This window comes from Manis javanica, chromosome 6, assembly GCF_040802235.1.
Source record: "Manis javanica isolate MJ-LG chromosome 6, MJ_LKY, whole genome shotgun sequence".
NCBI classification, from domain to species: domain Eukaryota; kingdom Metazoa; phylum Chordata; class Mammalia; order Pholidota; family Manidae; genus Manis; species Manis javanica.
Window position 1 is genome coordinate 141727122 of NC_133161.1, and position 26233 is coordinate 141753354.

Sequence of the window (26233 nt, forward strand, 5' to 3'; positions counted from 1 at the left end):
GCTAAACAAAATCTCAGTGTTATCTTCTTGGACGCCAGAGCTAAATTCCAACACCCGATTCTTCAATGCTTTCCTCCTGGCATCCACTTCTTACCTGTACTGGACAAAGTGCAAACACTTCAGTGCGGTGGGCAAGGTCTTCCATGAACTTGTCTTTATCCATCTCACGAGCCCCTGCCCACAACCTGTGCTCCAGAAGCAGGGACCACTGGCTGCCACAGTACTCTAGTGCCCTTTCTCATGTCTGGGATTCTATGTTGTTCTTTCTAGTGGGAATGGCCTTCCCACTGCCTGCTCCTTCCTTTCCCCGCTGACTTCCCTTTGGGTCTCAGCTGACCTCTCTCCTCCTGTGTGTCTTTTTCTGAGCTCCTGTAATGCTCTGTGCATAGTTGTTACTGAGTATGCCGTATTTATGATACTGATCCGCTTACACGTTTGTTTCCCTGAGGGTGGGGACTCATGTTTGGATTCCCAATGCTTAGCCCAGTACCTTGTACGAAGTAAGTGATCAATCAGTATGTGTTAAACAACTGAACGAGATGAGGCTGCCGTCTCTGCACGGCAGATGTGGAACAGACCTCCAAAGAACTGAGCATCTTCAGAGGGTGACCGCACAGATGGCTCCCTCTGATGAAGCCCCTCAGACATCTCATGGACAAAGAGAAGCCTGAATCCCTCAAGTGGGACCCAGAATATGGGAATCAGACTGAATAACTAGAGATGAGAGGAAATGGGAGTTTACAAACTCAGGTATACAGATTCAGGATTCTAAGTTCCTCCTCAAGGCTATAGATAAGCTCTTGCTTGACACATGCATCCTTGAGATGTTTTACAAGAACGTAGACCCCCACCAGATGAGTCACCTCCTGACAATAAGCAGCCCAGACTGGGTGGAGCCAGAAGACTGAGGACTAAAATTCCTGAAATAATCCCATCACCTGACCAATCAAAAGAATGGGCATGAGCTGATCATGCACCCAGCGAAACTTTTCCCATAATTTTGCCTTTAAAAACCCTTACTTCTAACCCACTGAGAGTCTGGGGCCTTAAGCATTAGCTGCCTGTTCTCTTACATGGCGCCCCCTCTCCTTGCAATAAATGCCCTCTTTCTTTCACTACATCCTGATGTCAGTGTTTGGCTTTGCTGACTCATGACACTGTGTGCCTGACAAATGGACCTAAGCTTGTTTGGTCTGGTTAACAAAAGGGTCAAAAGTGCATTCAGCCACTCCAAGGTTCCCTCCTCCTCAGCCTTGTGCAGGCGCTGACCTGTCTGCCACACCAGCCGTGACCTTGTCCCATCTCTGGACCATCTGCACCTCAGTCATGCTGGTAAACCTTGTTCATGCTGGTAAACCAACCCAGTGCCAAGCATAGAGTCCTAAATGTAAATGGTTATGTAATTCATCCCTTTTGAGGAAGTATACTCCTTGCAGGAAAGTTACAGAAACCTTTAGGAAGTGTCCTGGCATACTCACTGGACCAGTCTTTTGAAGAAGTAGCCAGGAAAGGCGGGGTGATCACTCACCCACTAGTCTTGCTTGCATACATCCAAACACGGTGATCGGCGCGTCTTTCTCATAATCCCGGAAACTACCACTCCGCTGAGGTAAGCTGTGAGGCATGTTCAGGTTGGTGCGTATGTAGCGGCCTGGAAGGCAAGTCAGACAAAGGCTACGTGAGATTCTTGTTTCTGTAGGACTCCTGTTGCTAAGCCTGACAGCCTCTCTACTCTCTATTCCTTTTCCACCAAAGAGAATGAATTGAGCTCTCTAGAAAAGAAATATTGAGGCTCAGGCTTTTGCTTTGATAGGATGTCTTAGAATCTACTTCTCCATTCAGCTGACAGAAGCTACGAGATAGTTTTTAAGTGAAATTCCAACCAGACATTCTAAAGAGGTAGGGTTCTCTCATATGCAAAGCCTCCCTATCTGAAGCAAGCCACTCAAACGGAAATGGAACCAAATGAGCCAGGCTGGTTTAATGGAGGGAACTCCCGCTGTGGAAACGCGATGCCCATCTCTGCCTCTGACTTTGCCATGTGCCTGTGGACAAGATGTTTGCCTTATTTGGTCCATACTCAAATGGAGTCACACTCAAGACAATCAGGAAGGGCTTTGGAGGTAACAGGTTACAGGCATTTCCTGAGGCATAAATGACACCATCTAGATAAACGCAGCTTGACTGTGCCCCCTGGAGGCCACGGTAGGTATGCCAATGCTCACCTTTGGCATCGAAGCACTGGGAGAGCCAGTACTTGCCAAACACAACATCCATCCTCTCCCCGTGCCGACACACAAAAAGGCATCTCTTTTGAGGACCGAGCTGGTTGTTGACCCTCAGAGGCTGCGGCGAAAGAAAGGCTATTAGTGGGGCAGCATGTGAGAAAGTAAAGCTGGCGTTCCTATAAAATGAGGGTAGTTAGGACTCATCCTGCAGACCTCACAAGTTCTTCCAAGGCTCAGATGTGAGGAATGCAGAGTTTTGTAAAATAATAAGGGTTATGAAGGTGGTACTGTCCTTGGGGCTGCTGTGGCTCTCCGTAGGAGTGGCATTTGGTCATTACTAACACATGAAGGCCATCTGAGTTACAGCTCAGAGGTGAAACCAGCCAGCACGTACAGACAACCACCGGGTGGGACAGCTTCTCCGACAGGGACGCTTCATCAACTTCTTCAGGGACTGAGGCCTTCTATTATTATGCCTGCCCTGTCTCTAATGTGTGGCAATGGGACTGCCTGGTCAGAGGGTCCCTTTCAGGAATGAAGTCCTGCTTTGCCTATTGTGATCACACTCGAGGCTCTGCCTGACCGCATGCATGTGGGTGTCCCCATCAATGATCCACAGAGGACAACTGCTGCCTCTGGGTGATGAAATAAGCAGGTCTAGTCAAAGGTGTGCTCAAGTGGCTTTGGTTTCTGCAACTGCTGGCTGACACCTTCTAGATGTTTCTATATTCCTTCTTTCTCATAGAGTCAGCTATTTCTAGTTTTCTTAGAGTTGCCAGCTTCATATTGGCCAGCATGTCACAATTGCTTCCTGGTGCCCTGACAAGGTTCACACGTGGGATGGGGGCGGGATCTTGCACTTCTCCATTTCCTAAATCAAGCCCTGGGCCCCAGCCAGTGTAGTCTAGTCCCTTGATCCTCAACATGCTTGAATGTTCAACTTGTCTCTGCCTAAACTGTTCAAAACGACTCTAATCACTCCTCCATTCTGCGAACTTTCTGGCATACACTGAGCACTCACTGTGTGCCAGGTGCTGTGTGAAGAGCTTCATTCTTACTATTTCCTTTACTCTTCCTAACAGCCTATGAAGCAGTGACCATCACTGCTCTTCAGCTAGCACATCCTCCTCTCTGCAGAACAGATTCCTTAGCAGGATAGACGCAAATGCTGGTCATGACTGTCAGGAGCACCATCTGACTCTTCCTCGCCTTGAATATTTATATATCTTTTATAACCCTGTGCCCTTTCTCCCCAAGAGCAAGACCTCATACTTAGTAATAGGTGCCCGGTGAACCCGGAGTTGAGGATGTGAGTGACGGTCAGCCTTACCTGCGTGGGCTGGCATATGATAGTCAGGGGTGTCGTCTCCCCCAGACCCTGGTCCTCATACTGCCGCCTCTCCATCACGCCATCACCGAATGAGAGCGCGCTGGAAGCTGCTGTATTTAAGATCGAGTAAGAACTGCAGAGGAAGAGAAGGAGATGACTGCTTTGGCCAGGGGTCATCAAGCACTTCATCCTTGGGCTCAACAGGAGTGTGGGGATTAGCAGGAACCCTCCCTGGGTAGTCGTACAGTTAATAAAATTGGAGGTATATGCACTTCTATACTTGGAACAGATGTGCTTGTCCCTCGAAGCAGGGACGGGGCCCGTGGTTTTATTCTTAGTAGAATGCCACGGGCATGGCTGGCACAAAAAAGCCCATGTTAAAGAATAAGGAGGTACCCATTTTGCACTGTTGTTTCCAGCTATTTTTCTGGTTCAATAGAAACAATTCCTGTTGCCTTAAATATTTTTCCATAGTGATTTCCATCTGAATAAACAAATGAAAAGGAGGAATTTTTAGGATCGCCACCACTTTGCATATGGTTCCTGATGGTCAAGGAAACCTTATGGCCCTTATGCCCTATTCTACTTTCTTCAGTCTCCCAATCCCTCTCCCCATCTCAATTATATCTACAACAAGATAACAAAATGCAGAACTATTTGAGAGGAGGCCATTCTCAGGAGTCGTGTAGTGCTGTGAGCCAAGAACTTTCATTTCCAGAAGCCCCAAAGCTCTTGCTCAAAAGGAGACAGCAAGTCATGCAGTCTTTAAATATACCGAGTAGTAAGGCCTCCAAAAACCTTTATCCAACAAACATTGTAATTTAAATATGGGTGTCAGGTAAATCCAATAAACGTGTCCTTCTGCATTACTGGGCAGGGTCAAAAGGGAGCATCTAAGTGTTCGATTTTTCACTTCTTTGCAGTTAGGGTAGCCACATGTCCCAGGTTGCCCAGCACGGTCCTGGTTGGTACCCGCTGACCCAGCAATCTGTTCCATTCAACATCTGTTCAGGATTATTTATTGTTAACACAGTATTATTCTTAGAATTTTATTTTTGAGAAGAACTTTTAAGATTCATCAATGTAATAAAGCCAACTGGTTGTTGGTAAAGTAATTTTTCAAAAGACTACATGATTTGAATAACCTTAGCATCCTTTTCATTCTGTGAAGTGTCCCTTTTCTGACTGTAAATAGACTCCTCCTACTTCCACACATGGTATAAAATGGCACAAAGTTCGGCCTCAGCCCCTGAGAAAGTGACGTCTCAGTCCATGCACACAAAGCTCAGAATCACCAGTGGAGCTTTAAAAAATGCACGCACCTGGGCCCCACTCCTCAGAATATGGTTCAGCAGGTCTGGGTGGAGCCCAGGGACCTGCAGTTTAACAAAAGCTGCATCAGTATGGGTGGCGTGTGGCCAAATGAGACCTGTTACAGTAAAACCCAAGGAAATCGTGTGCCATTCACACAGTCTACCAGGTGGGCTGTTCTCCTTTATTTCAAACTGAGACCCTCCCAAATGTCGCCCAGTGAAAGAACATTCAGTTTCACTGTCGGATTCATCAAAGCTTCATTGCCTGAAATGTCTGGATATAGGAAATCGTCCTGACATCTTGCTGGTACATGTCCTTTAATTTATTATAGCTCTGAGGACACTGACAGATCCCTTTCCCCTCTCCTGTAGCTCAGCTGGCAAGGAGAATGCCAACCTCCTTCTCTCCTGAACTGTTATTGTAATCAAAGGCTCTGACTCACTCGGAGACAGTTCGGGTCTGTCAGTTCTAGAAAGACAATAGTCAGAAGCATTATGTCGAGAGCAGGAGAGAGAGGAAGCTGAGCCTAATACCCTGAGCAGCTTGTCAAGCACCAGGGAGAGGCTGGCACATCCATGGGACACATCAGGCCCGTGGGTAAGCCCAGAAGATCTGGGCAACTCACCCTAATTCAGAGGACACAGTAGAGCTTCACCAGTTGACAAATTTATCTAGGAATACTCAGAACCAAGCAAGATGCCCTAATAAGGATGGAAGGAAAATACTTCCTTAGCAGGGACTCAGAACTGGGAAGGTCAGAGTAGGAAGGGGTGTGCAGGGTCACTGACCCCAAGTCCCTACTCCATAACTTCCCATCAAATTAGCCAGGTTGTTTGAGACTCTCAGCAGGCTGGCCATGGAAGCTGAGAGTTTTATTTCAGACCTGGTTCCCAGGGAAAAAGCAGACAGCCCTCCCATTGTCCCCGGACCAAATCACCGACACTCTTCTCCCCCATGTAGCCCTATTTTTAAGAAAGTGACCTGGGATCTGTACATGGTCAGACAATCTTTTCCTTCTGTTTATTCAGGTATATTATGCTTCACTTGTTTTTATAGAGGTAAAATGGTGACTTCGGAACCCAATGTATTTACTTTGATGTTCAGAAATGTTTCTGAAAAAGCAAATGTTTGGGGAACAGGAGAAAGCTCTGACCTTCCAATCTGCGCCACAAAATGCTGGATGTTCATGGGCTGGGGGGTGGGCTGGAAGGAAGAGCGGGGAGTTGCTGGGTAGGGGGTGACTGTGGGAGAAGATGTACTGTCTCATTTTGGGGTCTGTGGTTTCTCTGCCTGCCGGGGACCAGGAGAGGGCCCTTCCTTTGTGTTCCCCCTCCAGGCAGAACGCTCACTGAAACTGCCCCTCTCTGATTCTTTTTTATGATGATAATAACAATGTCAGACACCATGCAGCTGGTGCTCAGCGCTTCCGGCTCTCAGCCACGTTGGCACATGGCAAGAACAAGAGGGAGGAAAACAACCCAGCAGGCACACGCTGGCGAGGTGCCTGAGTGCGCCAGGGAAGGGCTGGCTTTGAACTTCTCAGACTGAGAAAGAGAAGGTGCCCTCTGTTCCCATTTTATCTATCAGGACAAAGCTGGCGGTACAACACAGGCCACTCTGAACATGGGACAAGTTTGATTTGGGGACAGAATAGTAGTGAAGGACAGATGGGAAGTTGTCACTCTAGAGAAGACTGGGGAACCACACATGCCTTTTGAAGGTTCTGGCGGATGCCCATTTCCTTAGATGCAGCCTCTGTCATGTGGTCTTCATGTACCAGGTCTGAGCCCTTGCTCAGGGTCACCTAGCAAGGAGGGGCAGTCAGGTCTCCTGGCCCTCGTCCTCTCTCTACTGGTCTGACTGGCATAGTGGGAATTTGCCCAGGCTGCTCTGAGCAATGACTGAGATAAAGTGGACAGAAGTCCAGAATCAGTAAAGATTTACCACTAGAATGACTCACACTTCAGCCAGAAGAGATGGGCCCCCGAGCAGCCTCCATTTAGTCTCCAGTCAGACACTCAGATACATCATTACATCGGACGGGGCGGGCAGAGAGAGGCAGAGTGAGACATCTCTCATTCTTCTCATGCCCTACGTCAGCCTTTTCCCCAAAGTCTGGAACCAGTAGAGCTTTCTTCCCCACAGACATCATTTACCATGACTGCTGCCCTGTGTGTCCAGGATGAAGCCCATTTCCCCGCCACCTCCTTTAAGTCTGCAGTGCTTTTCAAAAAGCAGCAGACAATGAACTTGGAGTCTGCCTACCCATGAAATATCCAGGTGCTGCATTCGTCAGCCTTGGTGATATAGTTCTCAGGCAGGAGCCCCGAACAACCGGTGGTCAAGGACGTGCCGTAGATCCAGCCCTCGCTGGCGCTGGTCTGCTCCATCGGAGACATGAAGATGAAGTCCCCAGGCACCAGCTCCAGCTCGTCGTCATTCTGTGGGGTGTAGGGGTAGATCACCTGTAACGTCTGGAACAGGAAGAGAGGGTTGAGTGAGGCCCACAGCTGGCCCCTTCTTGAGTGTCTCGGCTCACCTCTGTACCTTCTGCTTCAACGGTGCATGTGGCCAGATGCCGACATTTAAGGGCGCACTGGGTGGGGTCTGCAGGCTCTCAGTAGATCTGGACTCAGATCAGAAAACACTTCTTCTTTTTTCAGGGTGTTGTGAGTGCATGGCTGGTGCTACTGGATATGGTTCCAGACTTTCCTTCAGGCATGTCTTTGCTTCCCATCAGGGTTCAAATACGGTTCTTTAGAAATTCATCTGGAAGCCCGTAGTCCCTCCACTGAACTAGGTAAATGTGGTTGGACCAGGCGTCCTTCCTCCATCTGCCGCTCCTTGAAACTCAGCTCATGGAGGTTCCAGATGGGCCACATGGAGAGACTCCTCTAGGAAGCGTTGGGAATGAACTATGTCCCTTTCTGTGCAACTCGGCTACTTAAGTAAGACATACATAGACCTGCCTTCAAGGAACTTTCTTTAAACCTACGTTTTGAAGACCTTGAAAGAAAAATATCTTTCCTAGCCATCCGTGTGTGTGACTGTGTAAGCAGCTTTCCTCACCAAACAGTTGGAGACCACATGTTCCTGCTCTGCGCTCGGCAGATCCCCCAGAGCCAATGATAGGCTGTGCCTTTTAGCTGATTTACTCCATTTCTCTCTCCTTTCCTGGTATGTAAACGTCATAGACAAAGGCAAGAAGATACTTTGGAAAATATTGATTTTACTAATTTTTTTAAATTAACAGCAAGAGACCTCAATAATAAGGGAAATATTTCCCATCCTATTTGGCTCATGAGGGACACAAAGATGGAGATGCTTTAACAGCTCTTCGTGCAGCCTCAAGGTCACTAATGACAGTAAAAAACTTTCAGATTTTTAACCTCATTTGGCTCCAGTTTTCTCATTTGTCAATTAATACAGGGACTATCCAGGTTAAATGAGACAGTCTAAGAAAGCTTTTCAGGACATAGCCTGGTACCAGAAGGGGCATAATTATTTCTATTGAACCATAACCCCTCATTTCTTTTCTAGCCGATCTGACCCCTGGACTTTGTAAAAGTCAGCTCACCGGTGTCCAGGTGATAGATTATCAGAACATGTTATAAAGGAAGAATTTCCTTCTGGAACTTTCTAATGAAAGGAGCCAGTAGAAATGTGGTCTTTCTTAGAGAAGGAATGCGATAATGCCTAGAACTCAACTGTCCTGCTGGATTTCCGACTCCCCTTTCTTCGGGGCACCCATTTCCATCCCTAATTCTTACTCCAGCGTCCTTCCGCTTGAGATCTTTGCCCATGTGGTCACCTCCTCACCCTTCCCCGTTGCTCCACCATATTGGCACTCAAGCCACTTTTCCAAACTAACCAGGAAGGTTTTCTGCTGGGTTGTTAAAACAGCTTAAAGAAAAAAGAAAAAAATACCCACAAGAAATCTCTAAGCTAGGTATGTGATGCTCCACCAAAAGGAACATTCTGGAAGAGGGTGGAGAGAGTCAGTGAGTCATAGGAGACAAGTCCCAACTGGTGCTCCTTACTCAGCATGTTATCTTGGCTCACAACACCCTCGGCCCTGTAGCGCTTTCCTTTGAGACACTCCAGGTGACTTCAGGGAACTCATTCCTCCCGTCACTTAGGGGGTGAGCATTCTCTCTCCAGGCAACCCAAGGTCAAGGAATGTTGGGGACAGTGTGTCTGGAGCAGAGAGTAGTTGAAAAATAGGTAGCTTTGGCTTATTTAGTAAATAATAAAGGAACCAAGGTATTGCAGGAAATGTCAAATTATAACTGGTGCCCATGTCCCCACAGCCCTTTGCCCCCTCACAAAAACACGTGCACAAAGTCAGCTTGTGTTTGCAATATATGAGGACACATGCCTGTTTTGTACTACATTATACTTATTTACTCTTTTGTTTTATATTTAACATCTGTTTGTAAGAATTCTTGAGTCTGTCTCAAGAATGTTTTCCTCCCTTCTTACATGGGGACTAAACTCAAAGTTAGCTGACTCACATCTGGGAGCTCTCTGTTGTTCTGTTTCTTCTTAGTAACAGTAATAGCTGGGGCACAGTTGGTGCACCCCCTCTGTGCTGGGTATCATGTTAGGGCCTCTCCAGGCCTCTTAGTTAGTCCTCACAACAGCCCAGCAAAATATTATCCTTATTGTACACACGAGAAAACGAAGGACTGGGGAGTTACAGAAGTTGTAAAGGCGATCCTAGCACCTGCTATGGTAATGAAGCCAGGAATGGAAGCCATGGGTGCCAGATTACAAAATTTACATTTCGTGTAGAACACTGTCTTTCCTCTAGATTTCTGATGCTTGGCAAGCTCAGTTCAAATAGGCTTTTGCAAGTCCAAATGAAGCAAGAATCTAAACAGCAGAGGTGTGAGATCTGAGTTTTCCTAACACCACTTGCTGAGTGTCCTTGCCTAAACCACCTTGCTTCTTGGGACATCCGTTGCCTTGCTGGAATGATCGATCAACCCTGCACCCTAGGGCAGAAGAAGGCAGGCAGGAAGAGGTTTACACATACACACGAGCTCAGGTAAAGCCCAAGCACCTCAGAGGGAGGGCTTTATCCAGAGGAACAGTCATAAATGAGCTCTTAAGAATAAGAGATAAAAGAGGCCAAGTTATTTTTAGAAAATAATTCACGTGGGCGCTAGCTGCCTCTTTCCCTCAGTGCCAATTGAGCAGAATGTGGGTCAGGCAGAAAAGCAATTACCCTTCGAGTTAACTGGAGGGCAGTGTTGATTAGAAGACATTCCTTGTAAAATTCCATTGCCACCTTCTTACACTGAGAAAGGTGACTTCTCCCAGCCCATCTGCATGCAACCCTTGACTTTCTTTTTTTCTTTGCCCTTAGAAGGAGTCCAAACAGCCCCACCTCTCTTGTTGTATTCAGGGCTCATCCTAAGCAATTCTAGGAGATGTCAGAATTCTTAAGCAAGAACAAGCCCAGTCTCCTTGTGTCCTTACAGAAACTTGAATCAAATGAGTTGGAAGGAAGACACCACATTCCCATGAGCAGAGGCAGATAAAACTGCACGTCTCAGACACTCACAGGCCCTATGACCAAGCTCGGACCTTCGGTTCATGAGCCGGCTCTTCCTACCACTTCTAAACAATGATGAGGTTGCCTGGTCTAGACCCTGAGGCTGTATCTCACATCTTAAAAGAGATGTTTAAAAGGCTGCATAAACTAAGAAAAGTATCATTCTTTTCCTCTTAAAGTATTGAATAACAAATATAAGTATTGTCTCATAAATGTAGTGAAACTGGATGACAAAACTATGTGGGGGTTTTTTTATGGGCTGCCCATCTTTATTGGTCAGAATCCCTGGGTTCTGGCTTTTAGCTCTGGTTCTAACTTGCTGTTTAGTTTGGACCAGCTCCTTCATGTGAGCCTCTCCTTCAGGAAAAAAAAAGGGCACTATTACTCTTCAGGGATGGCACAGGCTTGTCCCGGGAAGCACTATCATTTCCCTTAAGGGAGGGATGCTAAGGCCACGCCAATCTTCCTGCCCGCACAAGGACAACTGTCCCACGTATGCTGCCCAGGCGGGGCACGCAGACACTCCCAACATTCGTTCTGTTCTCCCCTGCTGGATTCAAAGTCCTTGAGGACAAGACCACATTCTAAAATTCTAGTGTCATGGCCACTTGCATACCAAGTTCAGCAAATATCTATTGATTATGTGTTTGAAGGCTCTTTTGTACTATGTGTTCTCCTCCTCACCTCACATCAGGGTGATGTTTTCTGTTAACCCTGTGGATTTATATGATTTTAAATGTTCCCAACCTTCTTTTCTATCTGCTCTCCCATTGCATTTCTATATCATTCCGCCGGCAGGGCAGATAGAACAATGGGGCTATTACACAGATGAGCCCCTTGGGACCACAGAGGAGGGTGCAAGCTCAGAGCTTCCCAGTGAGTTGGGCAGAGCCTGCAGAAAATTGTGGGCCAATGGACTCCTAGCCTGGTGCTCGCTTCATGGCTGTGCTCCGGCACCCATCAGCCCGCAGCAGCCAGCAGCGAGCGCTCCTGTTTCTGACCGCACCCCGGCACCGCTCCCAGCATCAGGAGCCACAGGGAGACGTTACCTCATGGTTAGCGAATCGGATATCTCGAGAGAATATGGTAGCCACCCAGTCGCAGCCAAGTTTGACATCGATATTCTGGGCCAGCTTCTCTAGGGTGGGTAAGTGGCTGGCTTGGAAGTGGTAAGCCAGGGTCACATGCAGCTGCTTCTTATGAGGCTCCACATGTACTTCTGGAAAAAGGAAGGAAACAGTCAGTTATTGGAATGTGGTAATCACAGCAGTGGTGGGGACTTAAGGAAGAACACTGAAGGGTGCCGTCATTAATTCTGCTTCCCATATAACAAAGGAGGGAGATCTTTGGTCAGACAGAAGCTGCATCTCTCTTCACAGCAGCAGAGTACGGTGGGGCAGCAGGTGGAGTGGGCGTGCGGGTGGGTAATGGATCCTGACTCACCCCACAGTTTAAGAGCTACACATTTGGCTTTTCTGTAGGGGCTCTGAATCAGCTGGGAGGGAGGCATTTGGCTTGGCTCCAGCTGATTACCACCAGCTCTACCATGCGGATGAGGAAACTGAGACCTAAAGGGATGGTGAATTTACGTAGAAATAAAGAGCACATCTTGTGACTGTGTGACTCCCAAAGCTCTTTTTGCCTTCGTTTTGAAATCAAGTCTTTTAGCTTCTGGGTGGCTGTGATGGAGAAACCAGAGGAAAAGATGGAATATTTTCAAAGATTAAAACTGGGTTTCTCAACAGCATTTGGATCCCAGAAGTCTTTGTTAGGGGGCTGTCCTGAGTATTACAGGGCCTTTGGCCATATCCCTGGCCCCTACCCACTAGATATCTGTGGCACACCCCACCCCCACAAGCTGTAACAACCAGAAATGACTTCAGACATTGCCCAATGTTCCCTGGGGCAAAAGTGCCTCTGTTGAGAACCACTGGCTTAAAGTACACAAGCTGTTGTTCTAAGACACCCTAAGAAACCAAACCAACCTACCTACTGTGGCATGACTCTTACCTCTTTCGTATGTTTTTAAACATGGGACATTCATCTAGGGTCCAGGCTAGATCCCTGAAGAAGATGCAACTGGAGAGAACTTAGGGACTTTGAGGAATTACGGGGCTAGTTCAAATCACACAGGGGCAGATGCAGAGCTGGACCCTGTGGTTTCACTGCACTGCGTGTCTGTGGTGTGAGCCCCCCGGGGCAAGGGCTTTATGTCATCTTCATGATGTGTCCCCAATGCCCAGCACATTACAGGCTTCAGGACTTGTTAAATGAATGGATACACATGAATGTATCTCCTTGGACCACCTGGGATGGAGGGTGACATTAACTACTCGCTGAAGGAATCTGGGTCTGCCCAAAACTCTAGAATATCAAGGCCTAAGTTCTCGGACAAACATGATGGCTGGCTTTCCATATTAGATTGCAAGGTGACACAGGGAGGGCTGCCCTGTTCTGTAAGTCACCACCAGGGGGCTGCCACGGGGAGAGACACAGGGAAGAGGGGGGTTCTCCGAGCGCACCCCTATTCTTGGAGAAGAACAGGCTCCCCGCTTCCTACAAGGAAAGAAAGCAAGGGCCTGCCCGCCTCTCACTCGGTACACGCCCTGAGAGTGACCGCAGTCCTGGCTGAGACCTGCTGTACTCATCTGAGAAGGATCTGGGTTTGTGGCCACAGCTTTAGTTTTGGTTCTTGTGGGAGTTCTCGTGGTTTTGACAATAGCTGCTGTGGGATCAAAAAGAGCTGTTTCCCTGAGGTAGAGGGATAGGAACAGGAAATAATCTGCCTCTCTGTTATGCCACTTCTCTGAAATATTGAGCCCCTGTGAAAGGGCAGGTTCCACAGAACTCAGAAAGCAGCAACGGGCGGGCTCCGGGGGAAGAAGGGGCACCTGGGAGGAGGCCCAAGGAGGTCTTGCTCCCAAAGTGAGGCAGGTATCTGCAGGGCCGGGAGTTCCCCTGAGCCTGCACACCTCACTGTGAACCCTGCTCAGGGATGCCAGGCCCTCTTCATGTACTTCATAGATTCCTGAGCTCTACCTGGGGCTCTCTGGTAATTAACACTGAGCAAAAGGGCCTGAGTTGGGGGTGAAGATAGCAGCAAGGAACACTGGCAGGTGAGGAACAGGCCAAAGGTCCTGACACCAAGGGGCAAACTGTGTGCCTTTACTCAGGTCTCCCCTCTCCGACCCTCCTGGAAACATGGGGCCTTCTCCAGGTTTGCGTCAACACTCCATGCGTCTGCACAGCTCACGCCCTGGCGCTGGCCTCTGCACCCCCTGCTCCTGCCGCATGCCCTGCAGGGCCTTCCTTATTTCCTCAGCACGGTCCCCCTGCAAATGTCCTTTCTTCTTCATCTTTGGTGAAGGCCTAGCCACCTAGGTGGTGACGGTCTCTCTTCTCAGAGCTGTCAGCACGCAGGGCCTGACCCAGGTTCCCCACCCCAACTGTGCCTCTGGCATGGAGAAACCACTTCGCATTCTCTGTTGCATTCTTCGCAGCTAAACACATGGTAGGTTCCCAATAAATACCTGCTGCCTGGATTTCACTGTTAAGGGAGCCAGCAGAGACCCCCAACCCCACCAACCTACCCCCCCATCATCTGTCTGTGTCACTGCAGGCAAGGCTCTCCTTGGGCTAAGTGAGCTTGTCTGCACCTATAGTCAGACAGCAAAACTTTGCAAACTTCTCCCTCTTGTCCCGACCCCCCGGGCATCCTGCCTCTAAGTCAACGTACATCCTGAGCAGCCATCTAAGTGAATTCCTTTGACGGGAAGTCTCAGCTGGCTTGAACTATGAGATTGCCTCGAAAAGAGCAGGAAACACCTTGAAAGAGGGACACGTTTGGATAGACTTTTGAGACTTAAGGGCCTAGTGAGCTTCTTCTGCAAGTTTGAGGGCAGTGTAGCTCAGCGGTTTCTTATGTGATACTGTTTCCACACTACTTGCTGTGCTGTGCTAGCCCTGAGCGAAGTTCTGGGACTTCATGAAGTGAACTGTGAGGCCCACATAAACACCTGCACAGGACGGAAGTTGGGAAGAAGGAAGGAAGTTACCTTAACGATGAACTGGGAAGAGACTATGGTTCTCTGCAGGACTATACTTAACGCTCAGCGTGGACCAGCCATTTGTGGGCCTTCACCTCCAAGCGTTAGGGAGGAGGTTTTGGACTTTGTCTTGGGAAGGCTAGCAGAATACCACTCAAGTATTTTTAAAAGGACACAGAGGTGTGCACTGCAGGAAAGGGCTGCATTCTTTGTCACATTCTGCCCATTCCTGCAGGACCCTCCGCCTCCTGACTCCACCCCACGCTGCCACAATTCCCTATCCTTTCCCTTCCCACTGTTTTGATCACAGAAACCCAGGGCCGGCCTGGCAGCTATGTGGGCTCACCGGTTTTGGATGCAGCCTCTGCAGCAAAGTCCGCAGCAAACTTCTTGAGGACCTCTGCGCTGTCTTCCTTCACGAAGAGGCCGATGAAGTTGGAGGAGGTATAGAGCTCCAGGGGCAGTGGAGCAGAGAACTTGCACTTCCAGCGACTGACGGTGGTCTGCAGGGCTTCCCCCAGCGCGTCCACCTTGCTGTCCTCACACTGGTGGGGAAAACAAGAGGCCTCCTTCAGAGACAAGGGGAGACAGATATCTGCTGCTACTTAAATTTGGCATCCTCTGCCTAGAGCGGGCGGCTGGCAATGCAGTTGCTAAACCATCGTCTGTCTGTGGGGAAAGAGAAGAACCGCAGACTCCCAATTATCTGGGAGTGGATTATCCAACTGGGAAATGAAACCAGCGCCACGGACGACCTCTTCGCTCCCTCCCTGCTCTGATGTGCCTCCCTGGTCCCAGGCAGAACGCAGAGGGACTGGCCCCGTAGGGAGGACAACTGTGGGAACATGCCAGGAGAGAGTACGGCATCCGGATACACCGTCGTGTGTTTTCTACTATTTTGCAGCATCCGTGCCTTTTCTGTTCCTCTAAGACAATCAAAAATAGATCCACTTCCACTCCCCTGACAGCTGGGAAGAATGGGGCTCTGAGAGCTGTGGCATCCTCCCCCTGCCCTCCTCAGAGCACTGGGAGGAGGAATGAGTGTCTCTACACCTCCGAAGCCTTTTGAGAAAGATCCTGGGTGACTAAGAGGAAATGATAATCATATTAATTTTCAGGGTGAATGGTAGAGAAGGTGTTAGGGACATATTTTTACCCAAGAGACAGAATCTGGAAGAAAAAAAAGCCACCCCCCCCCAAAATACGAAAAATGATGTATTGTCTTAAAGTGCTAGTATTTTGCCTCATTTTGAAAGCAACCTGGATACATTTGTTCTTCATCGTCCCCACAGCTAACATAGATGGAATGTATTTACCTTTATTATAGTGAGGGGGATTTTAATTTAGTCATAAGTAGGCTTGTGAGAGCTAGCATTATGGACTAGGTACCCCGGGCAGGTGCGAGATATCTCACCATCCAGAAGGGTCTAGTGAGACAAAAATTGGGGACAGTGTCCATAAAGCTAACGCCACTGACCCAGGGTTCCGACTCCATTACTTGTTCCCAGCTGTCTAATTCCTACTCTCGCCTTGTTGGGAAGGTGGAAAGCCGGATTTGTCTGTCCCTGGGCCCTAGGGTCCCAGGGTATGTGGTCACTGTGATGCCACCCCAGACCCGGGTGCTCCTGGGCCTCAGCAGATGTTAGAAAGAGGAGATGGGGCGAGTGACCATGGATCTCACTGATCCCTGGAGGCCCATCCAACTCAAGAAGCCCAGGACACTCTCTGCCAGTGCCCCAGAGGCCCCTGGGTATTAAGGGGCTGGCTGGGATGTGGGCAGCCAGGTGCCCGGGTGGGGTGTGGGCTGCGTCTCACCATAAAGAACTGGCAGAGGGTAATGTGGGGGAAGATATTGTGCGCCTTGTTCTTCCCGCAGATCTGCTTTGACTGTTGCCAGAAGTCGGAGAGCTTCTGTGCTAAGGGGCCGGTGGGTCGGAGGTAGAGGACGTACTCCCGAGGCAGAGGGTCATCCAGGAAGGGGTCACCGACATGGGAGAATAACCTACCGGAGAGAAGGGGACCAAGTAGGCCTCACCTGAGACCAGTGGAAGGGAAGGAAGAACAGAGAGAGAGAGAGAGAGAGAGAGAGAGAGAGAGAGAGAGAGAGAGGTTCCCCCTGCCCCCAATATGCTCCATACTCTGCCCTGCAAGGGAGGGGGCGTTCCCTTTCCTGCTTTAGAAACCTACCCCTCGAAACTCACACTTCATAACCAAGTGTCACATGCACTCCACTTCTCTTCTGCCTGTCATGTTGCTTCCACATGGCACAACTCCCTAAAAAATCCTAGAGCTGCTCTCCAGGGAGCTTCAGGAAGGAGGGTTACCTGGTGGGGTGAGGCTTGGGGAAGGGACCAGCTGCGAGGTAAGCAGGGTACTTTCCTACACAGACGACCCCACGTGCACACACCTAAGTGTACCTTTAAGTGATAGAAGGCGACGATTTTGTGATAGGGCCTGTCTGGGAAATGCTCTGAATTTCCTGAACTGGCTTTAAGAAGCACAGCCTGGGGCCCCGGGCAGAGGACGCAACTGGCTTGATAAACAGGCCAGTCACAAGGGCTTTGGGCTCATCTCCCCATGGGTAGGGTTCCTTACAGAAAGGCTGCACTATCCACATACACTCCAAGTTAATTATATGCTCCTTTCTCCATGTATTTATTTCATACCAACCAGTCACATGCTGCCTGAACACTTCTTCCTCCCGTGGATGCCAAGGCTTTTTGTCTGGAAGAAGAAATCAAATTTCTATTGTTAGTATTTTTAGCCTCCTATCAGCTTTTCCCACTGCAGTGGCTAAGAGCTGAGTGTGAAGGAGGCGACATCAAAGCCTCCTTGGTGGCGTGGGGGAGACGCCTGCAACAGGATTTCCCCCCAAGGGTCCCAGCAAGGCAGATGGAAGTTAGGACTTGTGATTAATTTCCATGTAATTAGCACCGGGTTTGGCATGCAGCCTGCCCAGTCCATGCAGTCTATTTTTAGCAGTTTCCACATTAGAATTTTATTTTGCGTCCCTAGAGGTTGCCATGTCTTGATTTCCCTCCTTTCTTTTCACCCACCCATTCGTACTGACCTAGATCCCCTACAGAGCGTTTTTGTATTTGCGACCCCTTGACAAAGTGTGTTAGAAGGAAAGGCCCACAGTGACGTTTGGTTCTGTTCTGTTCAGTGCCTCCTCCCACCCACCTCCAACCACGCGCACCAGCCTCAGGCTAGATCATCTCCACCTATTTTACTGACACCTGTGGGGACTCGTAGCGCTGAGTTGGAAGAGTATGGTCAGAGCAGTGCCACCGCCACCTCCACTGCTGGAGACATAACCCAGAGCCCTAGGAAAGGTGGACAGCATCACAGAACCGTTACAGGAGTGAGGCCTGTGCACACGCATGTAAGTGGAGAGCTTCGGAAATTTCGGAAGCATCTCCAAGAGCCAGACAGCTCTGGGTTTGTATCCAGCTTTGCTATCCATCCATCCATCCATCCATCCATCCATCCATCCATCCATCCATCCATCCATCCATCCACGCATACACACTAATGTTTACTCAGCAAGTACTTACTGAACTGCTATTATTTTGTCAGCACTGCACTAGGTCCTGGAAATATGGTGAAAAACAACTTACATGGTCCCTGCCCTCATGGAGTTTTCAGTCGAGCAGGCATGAAAACATTGATTGTGCAGATAATTATTTAGGTGCATTGGTGGTAAGTGCAGTGAAGGGAAAGCACAGGGTACCGTGAGAACAGGATGGGGACCTACACTGAGCTGAGGAACGGACATTTCAGGTGAGACCTGAGGAATACGACTCCTCTGGGTCAGGGTAGCTCGCTGGGTGTTGGGGGTGGGGGGGGGAGACACCTGGTTCATCTACTCCATAGTGAGGGTGTCACAGAGCCTTGAACAGTTTCTGCCACACAGGAGGCGATCAGTAAAAGATCATTCATGTCCCTTTACATGATGCTGATTCAGGGTCCTTGCGAGAGAAGGCTGTGGGGAAGGAATTCTATTTTAAATCGACATTCTTTCCAAGCACCCTTTTCCTGCTGTGGAGCAGTTAGGACAGCTGATGCTGTGAGAATCACAGAGAGCCAGATGGGAATGGCCCTTAGAGGTCAGCTACGAGCCCAAGTTCATCACAGTACACCAAGGGGAACTCAGGTGAAGGAAGTAAAGCAGCCTGGCTGAGGTGGTGGCCGAGTGAATGCTGAGTGGAGAGTCGACTTATTACCTCCCTCTTCCCCCGTGAAAATCCGAGCACAAATACCAAATGATCAGGACAAAGAATGTGCACAGAGAAGCAAAACAGCGCCACAGAAGACAAGCCTACTTACAGTGAGATGAAGTCACAGAGAAGCAAGACAGACCCCTTAGAACAGAAGCTGGTGCAGAAAAGGCTGGAAATAGAGGATCCTTACTCCCACCCCCACCCCTACCACACTCACACACACACACACGCCCATTCCCACGCCTGGAAAGGTGCTCAGTTGCTGCCAAGTTGTCATCGTGTTTCCTTAACCACCTACTAGACAGGCACGGACCACACATCTTGCTCTTTTCAGATCCAGAAGCCACATACTCACAAAAGAACGCAAATCATCATCTTTAGAGGTTAGACTCTCTCAGGGATTAAGTTCACCAAAAAAGGACCCATTGTTTCAAAAACAATTGGAAAAAGGAACTCATTTGTGGTACAATGTGCTTTTTATATGAAGGACTCAATTTCTTTTTCTAGGCCCTTCCCCCAATGAAATAGATCTGACTGAAACTTAATTTATTTTTCCTTGCGCACTAGGAGTATCCTCTGGAAAGACAAGATCTAATTAAGTTACAATCCCCATAACTCATAGGACAAGTTTTGGAGAGGGTTCAAAGATACAACTGAGAAAGATGCCATAAGGTATGGGTGATAAGGCTGTGGTGAAGGGTTAAGGAAACCCAAATTTTCTTTTCAGAGAAGTGTTTGAGAAATCTTCGATTTTAGGGAAGGGTATTGTATCTGATTACCTTCTCCAGACAGGGTCAGCCCAAGTGAAAAAAAAAAAAGCTTTGGCTACAGCACAAAGAGCTCAAGATAGATACCAGAGAGAACTTCTTGGCAGTCAAGGGCCATAGAAGTTTGTTTGAAACTTTCTAGAAAAATCATTCTGGCTCTGAAGCAGGGGTGCCATTCTCTAGGCAGGGGGACACAGGCGGAGTGAGGTCCCTGCTTCTCCAGGGTCAGGAGCCCAGGCAGAGCTCTGCTGCTCCTTCACCCACCACAAGGCTGGCGACAGTTTGGCTTGAGTTTGTTCCCAGAACGCTGCCCACAGAACAGACTGCTCACGGGCAGTGGGGGAACACGTGTCCCCGCTCTGCCCCGCGGGAGAAGGACCGTTGCCATAGAGCTCCCCACCTCCTCAGTCCATCGGTGGGGCCAATGCCAGGGATGGTGGGGGCTGCGGGGTGGACCCCAAACGCCAGACTCGGCCTGAACAGCTGCCACCCTCAGCGTGACTCAGGGGTTGGCAGAGGCTGCTGGACGCCTCCCGCAAGATAAAGGGAGATACCCTGGTCGACTCAGGCGGGTAGTGCAGCCATTGGATTAGAGCGACTGATCATAACCCTCCGACCACAGGGCCTCCATGGCGGGCACTGGTGGGATGCGGGGACTACTGGTGTCGTGTTCTGTGAGAACAAATTCGACTTCTGGCCCTATTCCTAACCTCAGTTTTGTCTCGGGCTCATTCTTAGCAGAATGTTTAAAGAAAAAAAAAGAAGGATGTAAACTCTTAACACCCTGCTGATGGGGAAGAAGAGCACAGATCAGATAAAAGCAATGGCTCATCAAAAATTGGGCAAGCAGCTGTGCGGAAATGCACCCCAACTGGGAGGAAGCACACCCGCCGGCAGCCTTGCTCGCTGCGCTCTGGCTGGGACGGCTGCCCTTCCTCCCCGTCTGCCCCAGGTCTCTCGAATTTGGGGTTCAAGGTTCTTGCGCCAGAGCCCTGGCTCTACCCAACCGCCAGTGTCACAGAGATGCCCTTGTGCCTTTAAAGGAGGTTCGGAAAGCAAAACCCCCTTTTCAGTGTGCATGAGCCAAAGCAGGGTTCTTTCCCCCCATTCCTTCCTTTCTTCCTCTCTCCTTTCCTTCCCTCCGTCCTTCCATCCTTTTTTTCTTCTCCTCCCAAGGAACTCTTACCAGGAAACTAAGAAAAAACAAAACAAAACAAAACAAAAATAAAACCCAGAGTGTATTGAGTGTCATTTCCCCGATCTGAAGTTTGGTCAATGCCCTTGCAGAGACAACAGCCAATGGGGCCCTTAGCTGGAGTCGGGCATGTCTGAGTAGTTCAGGCTGGTCCCATGTCCGGGTCCAGCAGGATTCTCCCTCCTCAGAACCACAGATCTTGGGCTTGACAGGAATCCCCATTTTAACTGTCAGCCAGACTGGCTTCCTCTGGGGTTCCACTGTGGCCTCTGACCCTGTTGGTAGTTCAGTTCCTCTCAGCTGAACACCAGCCGTATGTCAGGAACTGTATGACCGCTGGGCCTACGAAAAAGAGGACAGAATGGGCCTTGCCCTTAAAGCATTCACAGCCTTAGAGAAAACAGCAGACACACAGCAGCTTCTTAGAGTGCCATATGGTAACGGCCCCAGTGACGGTGTGTGGAGCACAGCAAGGCAGCTCAGAACAGGGGTACGGATACAGTAGGGGGCAGTGCATGGGGCCAAGGTCCTCAGATTATACCCCACGCTATCCCAGGTTGGGACACCACAGCAAGCTCAGGGAGGCGTCATGGTGTATTTTAAAATTTTGAGGGAAGCATAGCTATATTCATCATCCGTTCCACAATCCTGTAAGCTACCAGCTCGAGGTAGCTACCGTTTCAATATGAGCTGCATTTCACTCCTTCTCATGTCATATTTCTGTCAAGCTGGGGTTTTAGCAACTGCTGTAATTAAAAGTACCCCGTAAAAGCCAATGTGGAACAGGAAATGAGAGTGGCAGTGTCCGACCAGATAATAAGGTTTGAACCATTGTACAGTGCCCAACAGACGCACACATCCCATCAGTAAGCAGATGTGGTTATTTAGCATGAAATAAAAATAGGTTTCTTTCAATTTTGTGTATTTTTTCACATAGCCTGTAAGTTGTGAGGAGGTAAACACTTACTAAGTTGTTTGGATCTAAGTACTAAATACAGAACTATTAGGTACTTGTGCAGGCCTACAGGCTCTGTGTAAAAATTCCTGAGACACCAAGGGTACTGTGAACTGAGGAAGTTTGAGAATTGGTCCTAGAAGAAATGACACTTGGTCTGGATCTTGAAAGTGGAGAGCTGGCTAGAGACAGAAGGGAGGAGAGAAGTGGAGAAGAGCTAAGGTTTGGAGCTGAGAGCATTGTATGGGCAGGAGAATTAGAGTTTGGTGATGCCAGAACGAAGACAAAGCTCACAAAGGCCAGCCCTGCAGAGGGCTAAACCCGATCACATTATGCAGTGGGAACAATGGGATCTGTAGGTAAGGGACTTCAGCCAGCTTAAGACCACGCCTGAGATCATTTAGAGGGCTTGACCCTGGATCAGGAGGGGATATTGAGAGGTTGGACCATAAGGAAAATGGGAACGTTGGGAAAGATGTTGGGATTATTGACGGAATAAAGCTTGCGGGCTGGGGAGTGAATGTGAACTGAATGTCCTTGTGGATGGTGGCGACACCCCGAGTGGAAATGCAGTGTAGACAAGTTTGGACTGAGTGGCAGTGAACAATTTGAGTTACTGCTCCCTGCCAAAAGCTAGACCAGGGCCAGCTGTGGGCTACCACATTCCTAAAGCTTTCAGTGTTACCCTGGCCAGGATGCCTTGTCTCTTTCTGTTTGTAAGCCAGACATTTCTTGAAGGCTACCCACTTCCGTTCTGAGGAAATCTCCCAAATCTCTTAATACAGACAATAAATACTCTAGGCATCCTGGCTCACGTAGATCACCCCTGACCCCCAGGTTCTCCAGGGGTGACTGATCTCTCCTGTGCTTTCAGAAGAGAGTCCTTCCCCTCTTTTATTGCACTTGATGGAACTTAAATATCTGATACCTAAAGTAAAAAACTAGGCAACATATACACTAATGGAAATGAGCATATAGTACCTCAAAATACGAAGACATTGATTCAGGTAATTTAAGTAGAAAACACACCTGTTGAACTCTGCAGTTACTTGCAAGTTTTCCTGCTCTTGGCTTTGGATTGCTGGTAGGCACATTCCTGTGGCCTCCATATCCCACCTATACTATTCGTTGGGTCTCTGTGACAAGGGCTGACTTGTATAGGAAAAGAAAAGACCAGGGGTCAAGCATATAATCCTCCAAGGGTGAAATTTTCTAAGCAACCAAAGTTCAGTTGTATCTTTCCTTTGTGTAGCTAACTAATACAATCCCAAATTTTAGAGACATTTAATATGCATTTCAAAAAATGTTCTTGACCTCCAAGATACCAATTGCTAAGTTTTCCATCTAATACTTGGAATTCAATTAAAAGGTGACCCAATTAATAGATATCTCCTCTTCCCTCAAGATCTGCACTGGACTTGGGGATGGGCAAACTTAGGTAGAACCCAACTCCTATTTTTCCTGGTTCCACCCAGCAAAATTGAGGGATTCTTTGAGGGTGTATTTGAAAAACAGATGCTGTTTTGTAAGGTGACTTTAGGTAGAAATATCAGGGCTTTTACCTGGCTCTGTGAAGAAGTGCCTGCTCAGCGCCCACCTTCATCACAGGGTGATTTGAGGCAGCTTACACTGCCTGAGGCTGATGGCTCTTGAGAACAGAGAGCAAATAGATGACTCTCTGCATCTACTCGTTTCTCTAGTAGGAGAGGAGGAAGGAGAGCAAGTCAATAGTGGTTGAAGGCCTTCCAATACCCAGCACTTAGCCGACTTACATCCTGATGACAATGAGTGCGGTGGGTACCATAAAGGAGTCTCCTTGGCCATAGACGGCTGTACCTTGACAGGTCAGATGCCTAGTCTCCTCTGTGGCTGTCTCAGTCTAGGGGCTGGTTCTTGAGGCCGTGGCTAAAGTCTGAATCAGTGGAAAGGACCCTGAGCCATGAAGGCATCAAGCTAGGAACCCTGGGAAACATTTCAGCCAAGAGCTCACCTCCAAGTTCCCTCTCCTCTGGAAGCCCAGGGAGAAGTGTGTGTAGGGTATGACCATGGAGGGCTGCTTCAGATCTCCCAGGGGCCTTCCAGGTTGCAATGGGGCTTCATGGCATGACAGGGGGGTAGGGACATTGAGAATCTCAGCACCTCTCTGTGTCCTGTGCCCCTTGCATTTGCATCGGCCAGATCAGCAGAGGCCGTCCCTATTATCCTCCAAAAGAGTGGCAAAAGCGAACTTATTCTCTGAAGAAGTCTAGATGCGAAAAAAGCTTTCACGACTGGAAACAAAACCCCAAAGCCTTGCTAAGCCAAGGAGAAGTTCCCTCTACCTTATTATCTCTTTTTTACGCATCAGAATTGACTTGGTTCTCAGGCTTTGGCTTAACACCCATTTTGCTTGGATTCCTACTTTCTCCTCTGGGGAAGGGTTGGTTCCTCCTCCAACTGTAATCAGCTTGCTTCCTCTTTCTCTCCTGCCGGTTTGGGTTGTTCCAGGGATGGAGTAGCCCTCATGTGCATAGTCCCCCACCCCATCAGGAGCAGTAGGGTATGGGGATGGGATGGATGGACAGAAAATACAGAGCAGACACGAGTCCAGGCCCCCCATTGGTCAAGGACAGGAGATGCTTAGAGTGCAACCAGCTCAATCCCTGTATCCCCATACACTTCATCTCATCCATCACTGCCCATTAACCAAGACTTCAGATACTGATATGGTTACCCCCTGGGCTACCACAGCCAGTAAGACCCATGTAGACTCACTCCCTCCTTTAATAGGTGGCGAGAGACCAAACGAATGTGGGGCAGTATTCGAGAAGCAGCTAAGGGCCACACAAGCCAAGGAGGGCCAGACATGGTATTTTAGGAAAGCCTTCCTGACTCAAATAAAACCAAGGACTGGCCAGTACTCTTGCCCTTTGCAAGCCTACCTCGTGGGCCCTTGCAAGAGCTGGAACATAGGCAGACATTTCCAGGCACTCCTTCCTTGACGGAAACCATTTCCCAGTTTGATGCTTGAGTCTTTTCATCTTCAAAGAGGAAGTGATGAACACCGGCACGTAAAGGTTAAGAAAGATGTGATACCTATAAAGTGTTCTGAGGTCCTCAAAAGGAACCATGAGTGATAAATGGTGATTCCCTTGGTTGCAAAGGATCTTGAGACCGTCCTGTCCATTTCTTCTTATGACCAGACAAGGTTGGACTTCCCTCAAGGTTGTACCTTTGAAGGAACCCTTCTTGCTCTTACAGCTCTTAGGAAAAGGGGATTTAACATCTCTTGATTGTCTAATGTCCTTCCATGCGTCTAAATTCCTTGCAACTGGACCCAAACACATGTCATTTTTTCTGCATCTGATCTAGTTGGTCACTCTCTCTTATATAACAAAAAGAATTTATTCTGTCGTTTTCACACAAGGGATTTCACCTATTTTTTGTCACTAGGGCCAGTAAGGTAGGCTTGCAAAGGGCCTGGGCAGTTCAGTTTAACGACCGCATCTCTGAAGTCTCTGCCCCCTCTGGCCTCCTCACTATGAGGCTGTCAATAAACATAAACCATAATGGACCTAACCATTTCCTTCAGAGGAAATGAACCTAATGGAGAGAGGTATATTGATCATACCGACCCAATTTCAGAATCAGTCTCCTGGCGGTGAACCTTTTCAGCTGGCTGGGCTAATGGCCGATGCTTTCAGCTGCTGTGGCCTGTTGGGGAGCTGTGCATCTTAACAATCAATGGGACAGCAAGCCTGCCAGGGGGCCGGGGATGCTACACCAAAAGGTTGGCCAATGGGAAGGAAAATGCAGTGGGCTTTTTAATAAAGCTAATCAGAGAAGGGAAAAAAAAATTGCTGAGCTTTTCAGAGGCTTTCGAAGGCCTTCCAGTTGAAGAACTCCAACCTGTGGTGACGCTCCTCTTTCTCTTCTATTCTCCGGCCCATAAAGAGCCTATTAAGCAGCTTTCCTCAGGTGGTGGTGGGCAGGGAAAATGCTGCCTAGGGTCCCCAGTGTTTTTATGTAGCAGGGCCCGCAGCCCACAGGGAGAGGTCTTGTTTTGTTCTTGCCGAAAAGGGGCTGGAGCTCTGGCCTCTGCTGTAGGAAGGCAGCCATTAGACCATGGGTGGCAACATAATAAAACACATTTCTCTTTGCCTCTGCTGTAAGTCACACTAGGATGCAGACAATACCTTTCCTCCCCCTAAGATCAATGGGTTTTTGCACAGAGGCACACGTGAAATATTTGCCGTGCAAAAGCAACACATTCTTGAGAGCCAAACTCTTACTACTTGTGGGACTGTGGACAAGTTATTCATCCAGATTCATTTTCCCAGTCTCTTAAACGCAGACGACAATACCTACCTAGTCAATTAATATCACTATCAGATAATGTATTTGATGAGCTTAGCATAGTGTTTGGCATATACACACACCCGTGCATATTATCTAACAGTCTTTGCAATTTTTCTAGAATGTCTAAGTTGCATGCTGGGAGGACTATTTCAAGACCAGGCCCTACAAGACCCAGATTCCTTCTGTGCTGAAGTCATCTACAAGCAGCTAGGAAGGTCTGGAGAGCGTACAGAATTTGGGGAGAGAACAGCTTTCCAGGTAAGGCACTAACACAAGA

General features: G+C 48.6%; 1 protein-coding gene across 7 annotated transcripts in view; it reads right to left on the reverse strand.

The window, feature by feature from the left end:
* UBASH3B (ubiquitin associated and SH3 domain containing B) overlaps positions 1–26233 on the reverse strand; it is a 129956-nt gene that overhangs the window by 17592 nt on the left and 86131 nt on the right. For 2 of the 7 annotated variants that reach the window (XM_036992815.2, XM_036992809.2), the window contains exons 2-9: positions 17149–17202; positions 16294–16480; positions 14825–15023; positions 11482–11651; positions 7138–7346; positions 3559–3691; positions 2226–2346; positions 1529–1651 (exon numbers count right to left, since the gene is read on the reverse strand). In XM_036992815.2, coding sequence (XP_036848710.1) covers positions 1529–1651; positions 2226–2346; positions 3559–3691; positions 7138–7346; positions 11482–11651; positions 14825–15023; positions 16294–16296 — 958 coding nt within the window. In that variant the 5' untranslated portion in view covers positions 16297–16480; positions 17149–17202. Of the gene's footprint in view, positions 1–1528; positions 1652–2225; positions 2347–3558; positions 3692–7137; positions 7347–11481; positions 11652–14824; positions 15024–16293; positions 16481–17144; positions 17203–22647; positions 23088–23180; positions 23315–26233 lie in introns of those variants that run through there. The other 5 variants (XM_036992816.2, XM_036992812.2, XM_036992813.2 and 2 more) reach the window with 4 other exon arrangements.